The following is a 16,844-nucleotide window of genomic DNA, read 5'->3' as shown; positions in this document are numbered from 1 at the left end:
GCAAAAATCAAAAGGAAAGGGAACTAGTGGAAACAAAAAGGAAGATCAAGGCAGCTGTGTGACATTGCAACAGCATTAAAATGCCTACCATTGCAGTGGCACTAAAGGCCTTCTTTTTCAGTCATTTCTATGAATGCTGCCAAAATGTAGAAAGCTTCAAAGGACTGAAGCATGCTGAATTATTCACTGCCACTGCGTGTGCCACAGACACATGGACTCTTGACGTAACCCGCTTTTTAACTGCTCGCCAAATGATTTTAGAAATCTCCCCTTGCATTTCCTGGAACCTTTCCCGGTAGAAATAGCTTGATACATATGCACAGCTGCTCAATTGCTCCTTTGGAATGTAGGAAGGCTCTAGTTTCAGGCTACTCCTCACTGTAACTTCCGTAGCATGTTTTCCTGCTCTGATGCAGAACAACTGAACATTCATTTTTCTCTGGCCTTCACATTCCTTAAATTGCTCTAGTCCATGCAAGACACTACAAAGCTTTAGCTTCAAGTTTCCTCATAGAATGAAGAGTTCATCACCTTTTATTTAAATAATAACAAGAACAATTTTTTTCTAGTCTTAGAATCATAGAATCAGAGATGGAAGGGATCACAAGTGCCAAAACTGAAGTACTCCTGAAAGATCCCCATCCAACCTCATGGTTCTACGGGTGACTCCAGTGCTACCAGAATGGAACCAAAGAAGAAAGTAAAAATGAGCTAGAATCCATTCTATTTTTTTTAAATTCTTATGAGTTAAAATACTATCAAGAGTGTCAACAGACTGGCTCAGTTTCTTTACAGTTTACGGTAAGTGCAGTAGAAATAAAGTTACTGTATATGAGCAAAATGTGTATTTGCATTTATTTGGAAAAAAACACATTTGTGGCTGGAGCACATCCTTTGTATGCAGAATGCCCTAGATTCAGTCTGTAGCAGATCTATGTCTGAAATCATCAATAGCATCTGCTACTTATTGCAGAAAATATTGAAGCACATGAACCAACAGACACTCGGGTACAAGGCAGCTCCCAACGTTTCAAAGGAATCTACCTTTGGTCCTCCATTTGTTTTGGACCTCAGCTCCCAGAAGTCCCAACCAACTTGGCCAACAGCAGGAATTATGAGATGTGAAATCCAAATCATCTAGTCCATAGAGAATCAGTATACAAATCAAGAGGTAAAATCTGAATAGGCGGATCAGGGAACAGGAATTTAGCTTGTGCTCCTTTGGAATGTAGGAAGGCTTATGCTCCCCTTGAACATGCAGTGGCCTTATGCTCCCCTTGAACATGCAGGGTCATAGCTTGGGGATACTTGTGGTTTCAGCCCTGAAACTGGATGCTATGGTTTTGGTGATGGTTGGAGATGCATTTGGACTACAGCTCCCAAAATCTCTAAGGCAGCATGGTTCTGCATAGTGAAAGTTTCTGGGAGAGCTACAAGGGTGGTGGCAGTGGAAAGGGAAAAATCACACCAATTAACCTGGCAATGCTAGAGCACTGGATATTCCTTTGCTGATGGGTGTGTTGCCCTAGACTGGGCAGCTGCAGAGTCCAAAAATTCTACACCGAGTGCCTCCTGTCAACTAGCCAGCTAGCATCTGTGGTCAGTCTGGAGACCCAATACTGGTAAAGAGGAGTCTGCTGAAAGAACTCCACTTACTTTTATCCAAACCATCCTCACTTCCTTTCAGTTGCCTAGTAGTCATAGCAAATATTTAGTCAGTGATTTTTCTTCATTGATAGGTTGGATTAAATAGGAATATGGGAGATGGGGGGAAAGGGAACTGTTGGGGCAGTGAGGAAAAGGTTTCACCAATGTAGGATCTGCTGCATTCTCTCTACCATTCTGCCCAGACTTCAGTACTACTGAAAGTGGTGAGAGGAAGTTCATAAAAGTCCCTGCTGAGTAAAGGCTGCATGCCAGAGATCACAACACAATTTCTTTTTAAAACTCCTCGAGGGGGTGAGGGCAAAAGATCTCCTCTGCTAAAATTAGCATGTGCAACCACAGTGCTAGATAAGTCAGAGGTACAAACAGTACCATCTTTCCAAAGCAAGTTACTTTTGTGTTGTCGCTATGTCTGCATATTGCTTTTCAGGGTGCAACATTTGAAACTCTCCACCACAGATGTAGAGAGCTGCATAAAGAAACTTGACACTGAATTGCTGAGAGCAGTCAATAATTTCATCCTTTGCCCAGTGTAAACTACTGCTAAACATGAGAAAAAGTAAAAGCCCTTCCCTACCCACCCACAATTTAGGCTGCATCCCCACTGCAGAAATAATTCAGTTTGACATCACTTTAACTGCCACAGCTCAATGCTATGGAATTCTGGAAATGGTAGTTTTTTACAGATGCCTCTGTCAGAGAACTTTAGTGCCACAACAAACTACAAGTCCCAGAATTCTATAGCATTGAGCTACAGCAGTTAAAGCAGCAATTAAAGTGGTGTTTGATGGAATTACTTCTGCAGTGCAGATGCAACCGTAGTTAATTTTTTTGCTGTATGTATACATCTGCACTGGCTTGCAAAAGTAAAAAATAGAAGAGTACAACAAATGCTTTATATTTAAAATGCTTCATCTACTAGATTGTATCCCCTCCCCCCCAAAAAAAATTTGGCAGAAGACAGGTCATGATACATCACTGTCAGACTCTTGACATTTAATGCATTAAGGGTACATTAAGTATTTAAAGACCACAATTTTAACATTCAGTAAATACAGTAGACATGTTCTGAAACCAACAGTATATTTAAAAGCACTGACAAATAACTGGCCACTTTAAAATGAATTGACTAAATGCCTCTCAATCATGGATAGGCAACTAGAGGAGGTCAGGGGGAAATTTTGGGTTTCCCCCCCTCCCCAAAAATGGTATACCAACTGGGGAATTCCTGAGGAGACACCCAGGGGTCATACATGACACATGGGCCACATTTTCCTCACTCCTGGCTTAGAAGAACATACAGCCCATTATGCCCAAGTCTGGCCCTACCAAGGCTGCTACTAGGTGCTAGGCACAGCAGCATGTCTTACTTCAAGCAGCAGATCTGGGGTGACACAAAAGGGCAACAATTAGTTACTTCATATGTTATTACTCTATATTTCTTGCCAGAGAGTGTGTTGGAAGGACATTCCTTGTGCTATTTTCTATACAATTTGGAATTGAAATTATCTGTAATAAGTCAAAACTCATTAGCCTGCATTTTGATGAAACAGTGAATCATGAATTAAAAATTAAATATAAGCTACAATTTTTTTAAAAAACTGAAGTAATATCTAAACTTTTTAAATAATTATGAGTTTGTTATACAATATATAACAAAAGACGTATAAAATTTGAACTCATCATGGTTTGGAACAATTGTTTATTATTTTAATATAATTTTATATCACTAGGCCAAAACACACTGCAAAAATAATCCAATTTGACACCACTTTAACAGACCTGGCTCAATACCAGAGCATTCTGGGAACTGTCATTTTGTGAGATATTTAGCCTTCTCTGTCAGAGAGCTCTAGTACCACAAGAAACTATAGTTCCCAGAATTTCCTAGCACTGAACCAGGTCAGTTAAAGCAGTATCAAACTGCAGTATTTCTGCAGTGTGTTTTGGCCGATTGACATGTGGTTTAACATGTGGTTTAACCTTATCATGATTTAACAAACCAGAGTTTCCTAGATTTGGACATTACTGATAACTACGGCTATAAAAGCAAACACAAAAACTTCAAGTTGCCTTCTTGCAAGAGCATGTGAGCTTTTTGGATCACTGTATCCTCTTAATGTACTGGGATAACATTTTTTCCTGTCTAATAATAATAATAATGTATGAATTGGGCCTCTATGATAATGCTACAATAACTGTGAATTCTTTTAATAATTATGGCAAACTAAATGAGTTTGGAGAATAGGTTGAAATGACATTAATATGTGGACAAATCTAGAGTACAGTCAGCCCTTCATATCCATGGATTTTTTATCCACGGATTCAAGCATTCACGGCTTGAAAATATTCCAAAGGACATAAATTTCAAATAGCAAACCTTGATTTTGATATTTTATATATGGGACACCATTTTCCTAACCATATTATTTAATGCGACTTGAACATCCACAGATTTTGGTATCCACGGTGGGCCCTAGAACCAAATCTCAGTGGATAACAAGGGCCCACTGAACTTGCAAGAAATATCAAAGGAAAATTAGCCCCGATTTATTACTCTTAGTCTCCACCTTTCATGGAAATTTTTTTTAGAACAGGCAAAAATTATTTTTCCTGCTTTGCCTCCGGCAGCAAATTTATTATATACTTTATTTTCATTTATTTATATATATATTTATTTATTGAAATGTGTTTATTTGAAATAAATTTAACACATTTTAGCTTATTTATATTTTCTTACTGTTTCTAACTTGTTTAGTCTGTTTTAAAGCTATTTGTAAGCTACCCTGAGATCTCCTGATATGGGTCAGGGTATAAACATTTTAATTAATAATAATAATAATAATAATAATAATAATAATAATAATAAATACCCCCCTTCATATTACACAAAATCTTATGAATAAATATATATGGGAAAGACTCCCGTTCTCAGAATATTCCATCCAATAACTCCTGTCTGAAAAATCTAACTGTTAATTTACATTCATGTCAAAGAATATAATAAGGAATCACTTTTACCAGTGGCCTTTCTAACCTCCTTCTATATCTTCAGCTAGTTATAAACAAAAATAGATGGGCAGGATTTCAAAGCACGAGTCATTTTATGCCGTCCTAGGCTCAGCCACATCCTGGTGCATCTGAGTGGGCATTAATAAACCCCCAGAAACGGTATGCCAACTGGTGTCATTGCACAAATAGAAAACATATTTCAGTTTGCTGCCAAGAAATGTGAGCTTGGATTGCTAAATACAGTATAAACAAATGTTACCCTGGAATAGCCAAAGGGGTTAGACACAAATCCCAAAGGCAAAAGGACACTGTAGGCATGAATTTCCATCACCCCATGTTAGATTTTTTGTACCCTGATCCTGTGCATGAGTACTCTGAAATAAATCCTGTTGAGTTTATTAAGATTCATTCCCAAGTAAATGAGTATAGAGTAACAGACTAAGGCCGCAGTCTTATTTACAATTCATCTGTAGTGAACTGGATGAGATTTCTAAATACATATAGAATAACACTGTAAGGCTTCTTTGTTTAAATGGAAAGGAACAAACATGTTAAGGGAGTGAGGTGTGAGTGTGAGAATGTGTATGTGTATGTGCATGTAACTAAATTTATATCTATTCAGAGGTGGCACATACTGTGTTCAATAGAACTTACTCCAAGGTTGTAAACAAATGATAGATGTTGTCATGTGAAGAATAGCCTCCCCAAAAGGATACAGTTTTCACACTGTTTTGGAATGTAAACAGTTAATTGTGTCATTAGTAGGGAATACTCCCTAGTATGTGAAAAAATTTGTAATTTTCTGAAGTGATTGTTTACTTAAAGTCATGGAAAGGAAGCACCAAATCTGATTTGAACAATGTCAGTTCTAAAATTATTAATGATAATAAAATTTTAACTCATAAATAAATAAAAGTCCAAAAGTGTATATCTTTGTAAAATGGGAAAAGTCTCCAACCAGAGGATAGATTTGAAGAGAAAGGTCTAAGATATTTGAAACTGTAAAATCAGAGCTTGGAAACATTATTGTATTGGAGAACAAGTATAAGAATATCCAAGCTGGCATAGATGGTGTCCATGTTGGCTACAAATTTCTGGGATTTGTCTAAAAAAATAACAACAGCTTTTCCAAACTCACTGCAAGATGACCCCAAACTGCTGAAACAGACTCAAGAACAAGCTCTTTGGAGTATTTGCATCACTGAGAGGTCCTTCAAATGATGATCATGTGGGCACCAGCCATCAGTAAAATCAAAGCCCAAGAGGAGACTATTACCACATATATTTTCCTGGTTCTATTTTGTTATGTTTTAATGTTATTTGAATTCAAGGATTCAACTCTAAAAGCTGATCTTCCCAAGTCAGGGGAGATCCTATGCTGAAAGAACCATAGGATTTCCCAGTTATGGTGTTCAGCAACCCATAATAGTAACAATGTGAGCCTTAAAATGCTATGATACCTGGCGCATGAGTTCTTCCTGGCGCATGCGAATCCTCTCTCTTTCCATCTGGATCCTCTGAAGCCTCAGCTTCTGTTGCTGTTGCTGCTGGGAAGTCAATGCATTCGGCATGTTCAATAAGCCAGTTTGAGGGTTTGGAGTAGGATGGGTCTGCTGGGATATAGTTGTAGTTGGTGTCATTTGTGGCTGGTGTTGGTGATTCATTACTATGGAACAAATAGAGTTTAGAAATTATTAGGTTCAGTGCTTGCATTAAAACTTTTAGTAGTTCATATATCAAAGCAGATAAAACAATACTATATTTAGTACTAGAAAATTAATCTGAATATACTGTGCTTTCATAAATAAAGAAAAGGAATGAAAATCCATACAAGCTCTGTGGCTGGCTCTTGCCATGAGAAATCTGCCTATATCATTTGAACCAAGAATGCTTTTGCTCCTACCATACCCTCCCCATGATTGGTTTTGGGCTGCAGTTAGTAGAAATCTGGAATTACATTATTATAGTATGTGAATTACAGAATATTGAAATGGGTGTATTTTATAAACTCCTGATTTATTGTGCCAACTATTTTTCAGCCATGTTCGCTTTTCTGTTCTTTGCCCTGATTTCCAAAGTCCCCAAAGAAATTTGTTGCACTGACTATAGATCTGTCTCTTTACATCAGTGATATATTCAAGTCTTTTACTCCAAGTCTTAAATCAAGTCTTTGCCTTCAAGTCTCAAGTCCTTGCCAGATACTTTCAAGTCAAGTCTCAGGTTGAATCTCAAGTCTGGGAGCCAACTTTTAATGGGGGAAAAAAAAAGAGGTGGGATGTGTTTCTTGGAGGGGAACAACAAACAGATTAGGCAATGGGCATGAGGCAAGGGTTGGAGGAGGCTCCTAAAGTTTTTGAAATGCTTTATAAGGAGCCTTCCACCCCAAGCCCACTGCCTAATGCATTTGCACATCCTGCGCTCTGGGAGTGGGTCTTGCCTTTTGCTCAAAGTGAATGACCCAGCAATCGGTCAGTAAAAATATATAAGTCACCAAGTCAAGTTGAGTCAGTGTATCATTTATTGCCATGTCAAATCCAAGACCGAGTCCCTGAAGTGACCTGAATCTGACTTAAGTCCAAGTCAATAGACACGAGTCTACATCATTGCTCAATGGATTTAGAAATCGGCTCAAACTTTTTAAAAAATAAGTCAAAAGAGAGAAACTTTGCAGCATAATCCAAGAAAAAGGAAGGAGAACAAACATTTTACCAAGGTTGAAGACCCTCTGCAGGCTGAAAACACACCCATCAGCCAATGGGGAGGGAGTAAAGTTAATTTACAGATCACCTCTGAAAAAAAAATAGACAGCTATTTCCTTGTATTTAGGTACTTATTACCTTAGTCTTGTGAGATTTGTTGGGGCAGGGATGTAGCCAAGGGGGAGGGGTTCTTGGGGTCCGGACCCCCCCTTCCATGAGAAAAATGAATGAGGTGTGCTGCTGTGCCGCCGCACCCAAGCCCCATTATAATGGTGGCACTTAGTCTGGACCCCCCCCCCTTCCTAAAATCCTAGCTACGTCCCTGGTTGGGGATAATCAAAAGCAACATTATTAATAGTAGGTTGCTGACATAGTCCCTTCTGTGGAATAAAGCAAGTGTGCTTGTGGAGTTAAACTTGAATCTAGTTTGAGAGACAGTGAAAACTGCACTTCCCTACATGGCATGAGAATTCTTTCAGAATTCCCTAGGAGGGGGAAAAAGCTCAAAGCTGTGCTGAAAGTGGTGCTGATATATAAAGTCTTACAAAACTTAGGACCTAGGTAGGCAGACTATGGAAAAGTTCCTTTTTTGATATGTTGGCAATAGTGTTGCCAGATTTCCAAAACAGAAATAAGGGACAACTGAAATTCATGACATGCAGGACTGACAATCAGGAAGGAGTTACAAACGTGTTTGTGTTCTATTTAAATACCAAATGAACATATTGATTTTAGTTAACTTGGCCAAGCACTATGCCTTGAAAGCGGGACCTAAGGTGGTTTACATCCAGTGATAAACAAGTACCAATAACAATTTGTACAAAAAGAAATTTAAATTCAAACAATAAGCAACAAAAACACAAGAGTTAAGACAGTTTAAAGCATAATTAAAACATGTGCTATATGTTGTCTCCAGTCCCTGCCCCAAAGATATTCCAGGCGGGTTATAGACCTCCGAAAAGCAGCGGTCTGGCTCCGCCACCGCTTGCAGCATCTGGGAGCCGCAGCTTCTAAACTGCGAGACTCCCGGACGCTGCGAGGAAGGAGCGCGGAAATCGCGCTCCTTTCTGGGCCCCAGAAGTGGCGCCGCAAAGCACAAGGCGCGCTTTCGCGGCGTCATTTCCACCGCAACACATCTGGACGCTAGGCATCCAAGACGTCAAAATGGCGGCGGCCGTGTGGAACAGCCGCCACCATATGTTACGGACAGAGTCCGTAACAGGAGTAGGGGCGTCTAGAAGAGACGCCCCTTTTTAAAACTGGGACGTCCTAAAGATATCCCAAATTGCGGTCTGTAACCCGCCACAGTTTCTTTTCTCCTGGCTGTGGATATACTCTTAAATAAGCATCAAGGCTCTTGCTGAGGAGTCAGACTAAACATGCCAAACAGCTACTGGGCAGCAGAAGTAGTGAAGGGTGACTCTGGCAGAGGATATTTCAGAGACAGCAGCAGTGGCACCATAGCAAATGCTGGGCAACCCCACTTTTGAAGATCCTTTTACCATGGAAATCTGATAATGACACACTCCAACATGAAACAACAGATAGTGCAAGGATACACTCAATAAGCTATTAGGGTTATGCAGAGGACAACTATGAGTAGCACTGGGGCTAACAACACAACTAAACTGAAGCCGAAAGGACATTCAGATGTTGATGTGCTCAGAGGCAAAAGGAAAGTCTGAAGCTGCACAACACATATTACAGGAACACAGAATGTGAGAAGCATGAGTCAGGGAAAAATAGACATAGTAAAACAAGAAATAGAATTTATAAATCTTTCAGTTCTAGGGGTGAGTGAGTTCAAGTCAACTTGAATGGGACATTTTGAGTCAGATAATTACACAGAGTTTTTCTGAGGAAATCTAAGAAGAAATGGGGTGGCTTTGATAGTGAGGAGAGATATAGTCAAAGAATAGAATGCAAAGTCTGACTGATTAATATAATTATGACTTCAGGGAAAATTCAACAACATAATATAATCCAAGTTAATGCTCCAACTATAGATGCAAACGAAGAAGAAATGGAAAGATTCTATGCTGGAGGTCCAGTAGGAGACTGATCACAAACCAAAACAGGACTTCTTGTTAATTACAGGTGACTGGAATGCAAAAATAGGAAATAGAGCAGAATCAACAATTCTACTTTCAAGAAATGGCCTGGGATTAAGAAATGAAGCAGGTGACTGACTGAAGGAATTTTGCAACAGTTTGTTCATCAAATCCTTCAAATAATCCAAGAAACTATTATATACATGGACATCATCTGATAGTCAGTATAGAAATCAAATAGACTATAATAACTGGAAGCAGAAGATGGGAAAACTCCATTCTCTCCTGAAGAACAAGACCAAGAACAGACTGTTGAAGTACACTCAACCAACCGTCATGACAAAATACAACCTGAAGAACATCCCCATGGAATTTTAAATTAATGTTAAAAATAGCTTTGCACTATTAAGCCAAATTGACAGGGAACCTGAGGGACACTGTCCAGGAGGAATTAAAAAAGACATCACAGTTGGCTCTTGGTACCCACATCCCACCCCATGAATACAAGGAGTGAGAAATGCCCAATTTCCAAGTTGGGTTCAGGAAAGAAAGGCATACTAAGAATCAATTGCAAACATATGTTGGATGACAGAGCATACCAAATAATTTAAAAAGAAAATTGGCCTGTGTTTTATAGATTATAGAAAAGCCTTCGATTGTGGAGATCATGGAAAAACTTTGGATTCATCTTAAAGAAATGGGTCTGCCACTACATATGATTGTCCTGATGCTAGTGGCATCCTGCACCAGGGTGTCACCTGGTCAGGGGTGGGTGGGGATTCAGGGGCAGAGACAAATGAACTCACCCTCACCTCCCTGCTTGGCACAGCTTTACATATGTGTAAAGCTGCACCAAGCAAGGAGGAAAGGAGAGGCCCAGGGCAACCCTTCCTCCCTGCCCGGCAAGGCCTTACATGCTGTGCCAAGCAGGGAGGAAGGGATGCACTGGGCCTTTTCCTAGCATGGCAGGGAGGTGGACGGGGCACTCAGCCAGGTGTCACCCCTCTTCTGGGGTGTCACCTGTTGCAGTTTGCCTCTCCCCACACACCCCAGTGTATGTATATATTAATACATATCCTGTAGTCAAGGCAAGAGGCTACTACCATCAAGACAGAATAGAGAGAAACAGAATGGTTTCCAATTGGCAAGGGGTCAGGCAAGGCTGCATTTTATCATCCTATCTATATGTTAAAATGTATCACATGTAAAGTAGGATTAGACTTGTAGGAAGGAGGTGTGAAGATTGGAAAAGAGAACATTAACAATGTAAGATATGCAGATGACACCATACTACTAGCATAAAACAGCAAGGAGTTGGAACGATTACTGAAAAAAGTAAAGGAAGAATGTGCAAAGGTGGGTTTAGAGTTCAGAGAATAATGACCACAGATTATTTACATAACTATAAATTAAACAATGCTATTGTATTTCTGGTTTCTCTGTATGGCTGTAAAAGTTGGATAGTGAAGAAAACTGACAGGTAGAAAATCTATTAATTTGAAATGTGGTGAGAAGAGTTTCAGGGATACCAAGACAAATAAAATGGCCCCAGAACAAATCCTAGTATAATGGTTTAAGCGCTGGACTACAGCTCTGGGGACCAGGGTTTGAATCCCCCTTAGCCATGGGGGCAAGTCATAGTCTCAGCCTCAAGGAAGTCAAAGGCACACTCCTACTGAATAAACTTTGCTAAGAAATCTGAGTGATAGGTTCACCTTGAAGGTACACAACATTAAGAAGATCAAAACAAGTCTGAACTATCCCTACAAACTAAGATGACTATAGTAAGACTGTCCTACCTTGGATATATCATTAGAAGACATGTAAAATAAAGGCAGATTGAAGCAAGCTTCCTTGAATCCCATCTTGGCAGAAAGGCAGGATATAAATTCAAGAAATATGTACATACATACATACATACATACATACATACATACACCAGGGTACTTTCCATTGTAAAAATCAATTGAAGAGGAACACTTATTCCCAGCTAGGCCTCATTACAGATCTACTAGTATGATCTGTTTGGTATGTTCAATTTACAAACTGTTGTGTGGCAGGGCAGGGCAGCAGCAATATAAGCAAAACTTTGTCTTGGAAACTTAAAAGGAGAGCTTTTGAGCTGACTTAGACATAGATGAGCTAGAGGCCATTTCATAGAGAGATTATGTAAATAGAAGACACAAATCAACACAGGTGTTAATTGTCTGAGGACTGCAGCATAGTTGTAAAAAAACAGTATCAGCAGAATCTAGATACTGTTATGGGTTAGCCTCCATTAAAAAAAACCATTCCAAGTCTAGTTCACTGCAAACTGGCCATCATCAAGTATCAAGCAGAGCAGTCTGATGAAAAACATATGCCTGCAGAGGTAGGAAAGAAACCTAGTCACATACTTCTGACTTAGTCACGACATTGTGAAAAAGGAGTGGGACTGTCTCCCCACACCCCCACCTTTGCTCCTGCCAACAAAGAACTGCCTGTTTCACTTGCTTCCCAGAAACAGCATTAGTCTTCCAACAAGGTCAGCAAAAATATTGCTTTTCAGTTCAGAGTGCACTGTGGTCCAAAAGTCTGCAAAGTATTAAAGAAAAATGCTACAGTGCCCTAAATGCACAGAGAACTGTCTATTCCAGAGTAATGAACTGAGAGTAACCAGGGAGAAAACCTTCAACAATCCAGAGCAGAAACCTAAAGGGATCTAGGATAACAAACATTTAGCAACACTTTTCTGTCTTTGTTAATTTAGACTGATGGCGAATACATGAAATAGCCAAAATAGTACAGGTGTAATACCATTCATTTAAATGATCATGAAATAGTTTGGACTGGCTGGTGGTTGTTTTTAATAGGCTGGGACCATATTAGGCCTGCTGACTAGTCTAGGTAAATTAGCAAGAGAGCCGTGCTGGGGCCAAAAGTAGGGCTGGGGAGCGCACAGCAACCGTATGCTCCCCAGCCCTATTATGTATGAAGGGTGCCAGTTGGCATGGCACCATCCATACCGGCGCGCGCCTGATGTCATCATGTCGCTGGAGGGCGCTTAGGGCACCCTATTTTGCGGCACAAGTCCTTCAATTCCACTTTAACTGCCATGGTTCCATCCTATAGAACTCTGGAATTTGCAGTTCATGGAGGAATATTTAGTTCTCAGCCAGAGATCTTTGAGGGCTTGCCAAACTACAAATCACAGGATTCCACAGTATGTATCCATAACAGATAGTGGAATCATAATGCTGTGTTTGTGTAGTATGAAAGGGTCATAGCCCTACTGGACAGTCATTGGGCTAAAATCAGTTGCTAGTCCCAACCAGAACAGACCCATTGACTTAATTAGCTTTATTAAATCAATATGTATGTTTTGTTGATTTAGTGGGTCTATTATATTTCAGACTTTAGATTGACTTTTTAAAGTTATGTGGTAGGATCCATATTCAACATTAATTCTGACACAGATATTTATATCTAAATGCAGGTTATCTAGGCTCATGGGGAAAGCCTGGAAATAAATCCCTACCTTTTTAGACCACAGTGTAACTTTTCCAAGCTTTGTTCACAGGTTACATTAAGACTTATGGCCTTTCAGATGTTTTGTGCTTTTTTTCTTTTGGACTCTAATTGGCTGAGTTTCACTTACACAATAACTACAAGTTTTTCCAGATACAGTCGGCCCTCCTTATAGGCGGGCTCGCCTTCCACGGCTTTGAGCTCACGCGGAAGCCAAGCCCAGGCAGAAATAATGGGTTACGTACTCATGCTGTGCACCCCGGCGTGAGCACGTGGCCCGTTATTTCCTATGGGGCTTGAGCTAATGGATTCCCCGCGTATGGGGAGGGCAGACCATATAGTGCAGTACAGGGGCTTCTTGAGAAATTTAATGTTCTCTGCCTTAAAAAAGGGCCCATGGCTTCACAAAAGACAAAAGATACCCTGATCCCAAGAGAAGTTCCTTTCCTGCTGCTAATGGAGTTTAAATTTGTCTCCTTTGTCTCTGTCGCCACATGGTTAAAGAGCAGAGTGACCTCTACCTGCACTGAGTTCCCTCCAAACCAACTGCACTACAGCAGAGACAACATCTGATACTAGATATAGGCCTGTGACTCCAACACTGTCACTGTTTTTCTCTTGTATGATTTTTAAAATATCTTTTGCCTGACCCAGTGGAATTTTGAAAGTTTGTATGATATGTTCTGTGCATTTTGGTTGGCGAACAAAGATATTGAAGGCCTTCAAAGGTATTCTGTGGATTTTGGATTTTGTTTTACACTACATGGTTATAGAAGTATGATACCACTCCAGCTGTGAGATTCTGGGATTTGTACTTTGGTGACATTAGAGACCTCTAATGCCTATTCTGAGTAACAGTAGCACTAGAGCTTTCTAGTAAAGAATTCTAAGTAGGTTACCAAACTGTAATTCACAAGTATTGGGATGAAGGTTTGGAAAAGTGGCAACAACTACTAAAACCGTGTAGTTAGTGAAGTTACTCACTAAATGAATATTTACATTTGAGATGTCTCTTCTCTTTCAAGGCTTTCTCTGACCACTCCACCACATTGGCTCTCACAAGTGTATTGCCACTTCTGCACACATTTGAGAAAGCAGGAATGTCTAAACTAGCCTCCAGGCAGTAAAGCAAAATATTTTAGGCCAGGTCTTTTGTCAACTGAATAGAAAGAAAGGCATTTGTACAAAATGGGCAGAAATTATTTGGGCTGTCTTATAAATTATACTTTCTCCACCAGTAAACAACTTCTAATTGTATTAGTCATCCCAATCACATCTGGCACCTGTCAGTTTCTTTCAGGATATCAAGTGATCAAACACAGCTTGAAACAGGAAGAGGCTTCACAGCACAGGTGGAGCACCAATATAGCCAAGATGGGCTGGGGGATAAGATGTTCCTTCTCAAAGTTTCAGCAAACACCCATTTCAGCAAAGATCTCCATTATCTCTGAGGGTTCCACTTGACTAATGTATCCAAATCTAAAACATCTCCACCTCTAAAGGTCACATCCCATTTATTATGGCAGGATATGGAAAATATGTTTCACTTATTTATTGTTCTTGTAGCACCTCTGAAACTAAGGGAAATAAGTTGGTAGCTAAGCTTTCATAGTCTCACATCTATGAAAGCTTATGCTACCATCTTCTTTCTTTTAGGACCAAAACACACTGCAGTTTGAGATCACTTTAACTGCCCTGGCTCAGTGCTATGGAATCCTGGGAACTATAGTTTATTGTGGCACCATAGCTCTCTAACAGAAAAGGCTAAATGTTTCACAAAACTACAGTTCCTAGAATTTGCTGGCATTGAACCAGGGCAGTTAAAGCAGTCTCAAATGTGATTATTTCTGCAGTGTGATCTAATAATAATAATAATAATTTGTTTTATTTATATACCGCTATTCCAAAGATCATAGCGGTGAACAACAAGTAAGCTAATTAGCAAGTAAGCTAATTTGCCCCCAACAGTCTGGGTACTCATTTTAGCGACCTCGGAAGGATGCAAGCCTGAGTCAAGCTTGGGCCCTTTTTCTGGTCTTGAACTCGCAACCTTGTGGTTTTGAGTGAATGGCTGCAGTACAGGCATTTAACCACTGCGCCACCAGGGCTCCTCAATCTAGACCACAATACTGGTATTCCATACTACTACAGTATGACTATGGGCCTGAACAGACAGGCAAAAATAAAGCTGCTTTGGGTCAGTTTGAAGGTATGCTGTTTAAATTATGCATATGTCCTAAGAGGCCGGAAGCTAAGGACTGGAGCACAGCTTTGGCCTCTTAAGATGTGTGTGTCATTTAAACAGCATACCTCCAAAGTGATCCAAAGCAGTTTTATTTTGGCCTGTCTCTTCAGGCCCTTCATCTTTGAATTCTATATCAATTCTATTGAATTCTATTTACTGTTGTTATACAGGATTGTGTTATGTTTTATTTGTAATAATTCCTGACAACTTTAAGAAAAAAGAGGGATATAGACATAGGTGGAAAACAGCCAATTCTTGGCAGGCTAGCCATAATCTCTCTTCCCATGGTAGATACTTTCCAGCCACATCTGTAGCTGTGGCTTCTCTTTGACCTGTCTTTCTTTTGTCCTCACTCCAATGCTTCATGAAAATTTAACAGACATACTATGTGTCTCTGTTTGCGTGTCTGTTTGCATACACATAGTTACTACCAAATGATCTGGAAAGAGAAGCTAGCAATGGAAGTTCAAGCGTATCAGAATATCAAAGAAGTATTTTAATTCACACACCTAAGTGTGGGAAAAGACATCAAATACACCAAAGATATCCCTGTCTGCTATGATGTACTCCTGAATCACAGTCCTGTAATGAAAATTCTGATTGACAAGATTCACAAATGAATAGACATGTGAATGGTCACCTGAAAGCAACTACACTGATGCGAAGCAGCCTCTCATGTGGCATTTTCCCCAGTCTTTTGTGGCAATTTCACCCAAACCACTGAGAGCCACTTATTTCCTAAATTGCAGCTGACACTGGCATACTGTGATGGCCAATACCGTGTGGTGCCCGCTTTTCTCCATCCGTGACTGGGTGTGCATGCATAAACATAATATCTGCCACTGAGAATAGTTATCAATGACAGATGGTGGCTTCCATGTCAGTGGGGCAGTGAATTGTACCCTGGCATTTAATCTGAACTTTAATTGAACTATTCAAGGTGATGAACCTTAGCACCAAGACTATTTCAGTACCTTGAAGAACTCTTTTAAAGTTGAGATTGAAACCCACAATGGGTTCACTTGGTCCAGTGACATCTCAGCCATCAGCTATGACAGTTATTACATATGCCTGATGAAGATAGTCCTAGCCCATGACAACATATATTGCAAATAAATCTACTGGATATAAAGGTGATGCAAGTCACCTTTCTTAATGGGAGTTTTGAAGCGTTCCCTCCAACCAGCTGCATTTCAGATAGCTACCCTGTTGCTATTTGCATATGGCAACTGGTCCTAAACCTCTTTTCTAGCAGTTCAACAAGGAAATACTGCCAACAGGATCAGTTTAACACTGATAATGGAAGCCAGAGCAGAAAACATTTTAATGAAGGAAACTGTCTGGAGCATCAGAGACTTGATGCAGCAATCCAGAGAGTTTGCAGGCGGGGCTCCTGGCTCGACAGCAACTAGTTCTATTTGTCCTTGACTCTTCCAGCCTGGCATCCCACATCAGACAAGCTTTTCCACTTGCCTCCTATCAATCACATCACAGCAATGAATGTGGAGGCCTACAGTGTGCCTAGTAGGCCAACAGTGTCGATTGCCAAGTTGGGAGGTCACATAAGAATTCCTTTTTGGCTGAGAAGGAGTGGGGGGTGGAGGTATTTGCCTCTGCTGTTCTTGCTGAATTGCCAATTGGAAAGAAAGATAAAGCTGCATCAGT

General features: G+C 40.1%; 1 protein-coding gene across 1 annotated transcript in view; it reads right to left on the bottom strand.

Annotated features, from left to right (window-relative positions):
* The window catches only part of LOC149318131 (WW domain-containing transcription regulator protein 1-like), a 108,206-nt gene that overhangs the window by 14,484 nt on the left and 76,878 nt on the right, over positions 1 to 16,844 (bottom strand). The window contains exon 3 of the mRNA XM_089509067.1: positions 6,138 to 6,343. Within this exon, the coding sequence (XP_089365193.1) occupies positions 6,138 to 6,343 (206 nt within the window). The remainder of the gene's footprint in view (positions 1 to 6,137; positions 6,344 to 16,844) is intronic.

The sequence above is a fragment of the Sceloporus occidentalis genome, unplaced genomic scaffold (genome assembly GCF_023333645.1).
Source record: "Sceloporus occidentalis isolate IW3139 unplaced genomic scaffold, rSceOcc1.0.p SCAF_2, whole genome shotgun sequence".
Classification (NCBI taxonomy): Eukaryota; Metazoa; Chordata; class Lepidosauria; order Squamata; family Phrynosomatidae; genus Sceloporus; species Sceloporus occidentalis.
The sequence above is the reverse complement of the archived record's forward strand: the minus strand, read 5'-3'. Positions and strand labels throughout refer to the sequence as shown.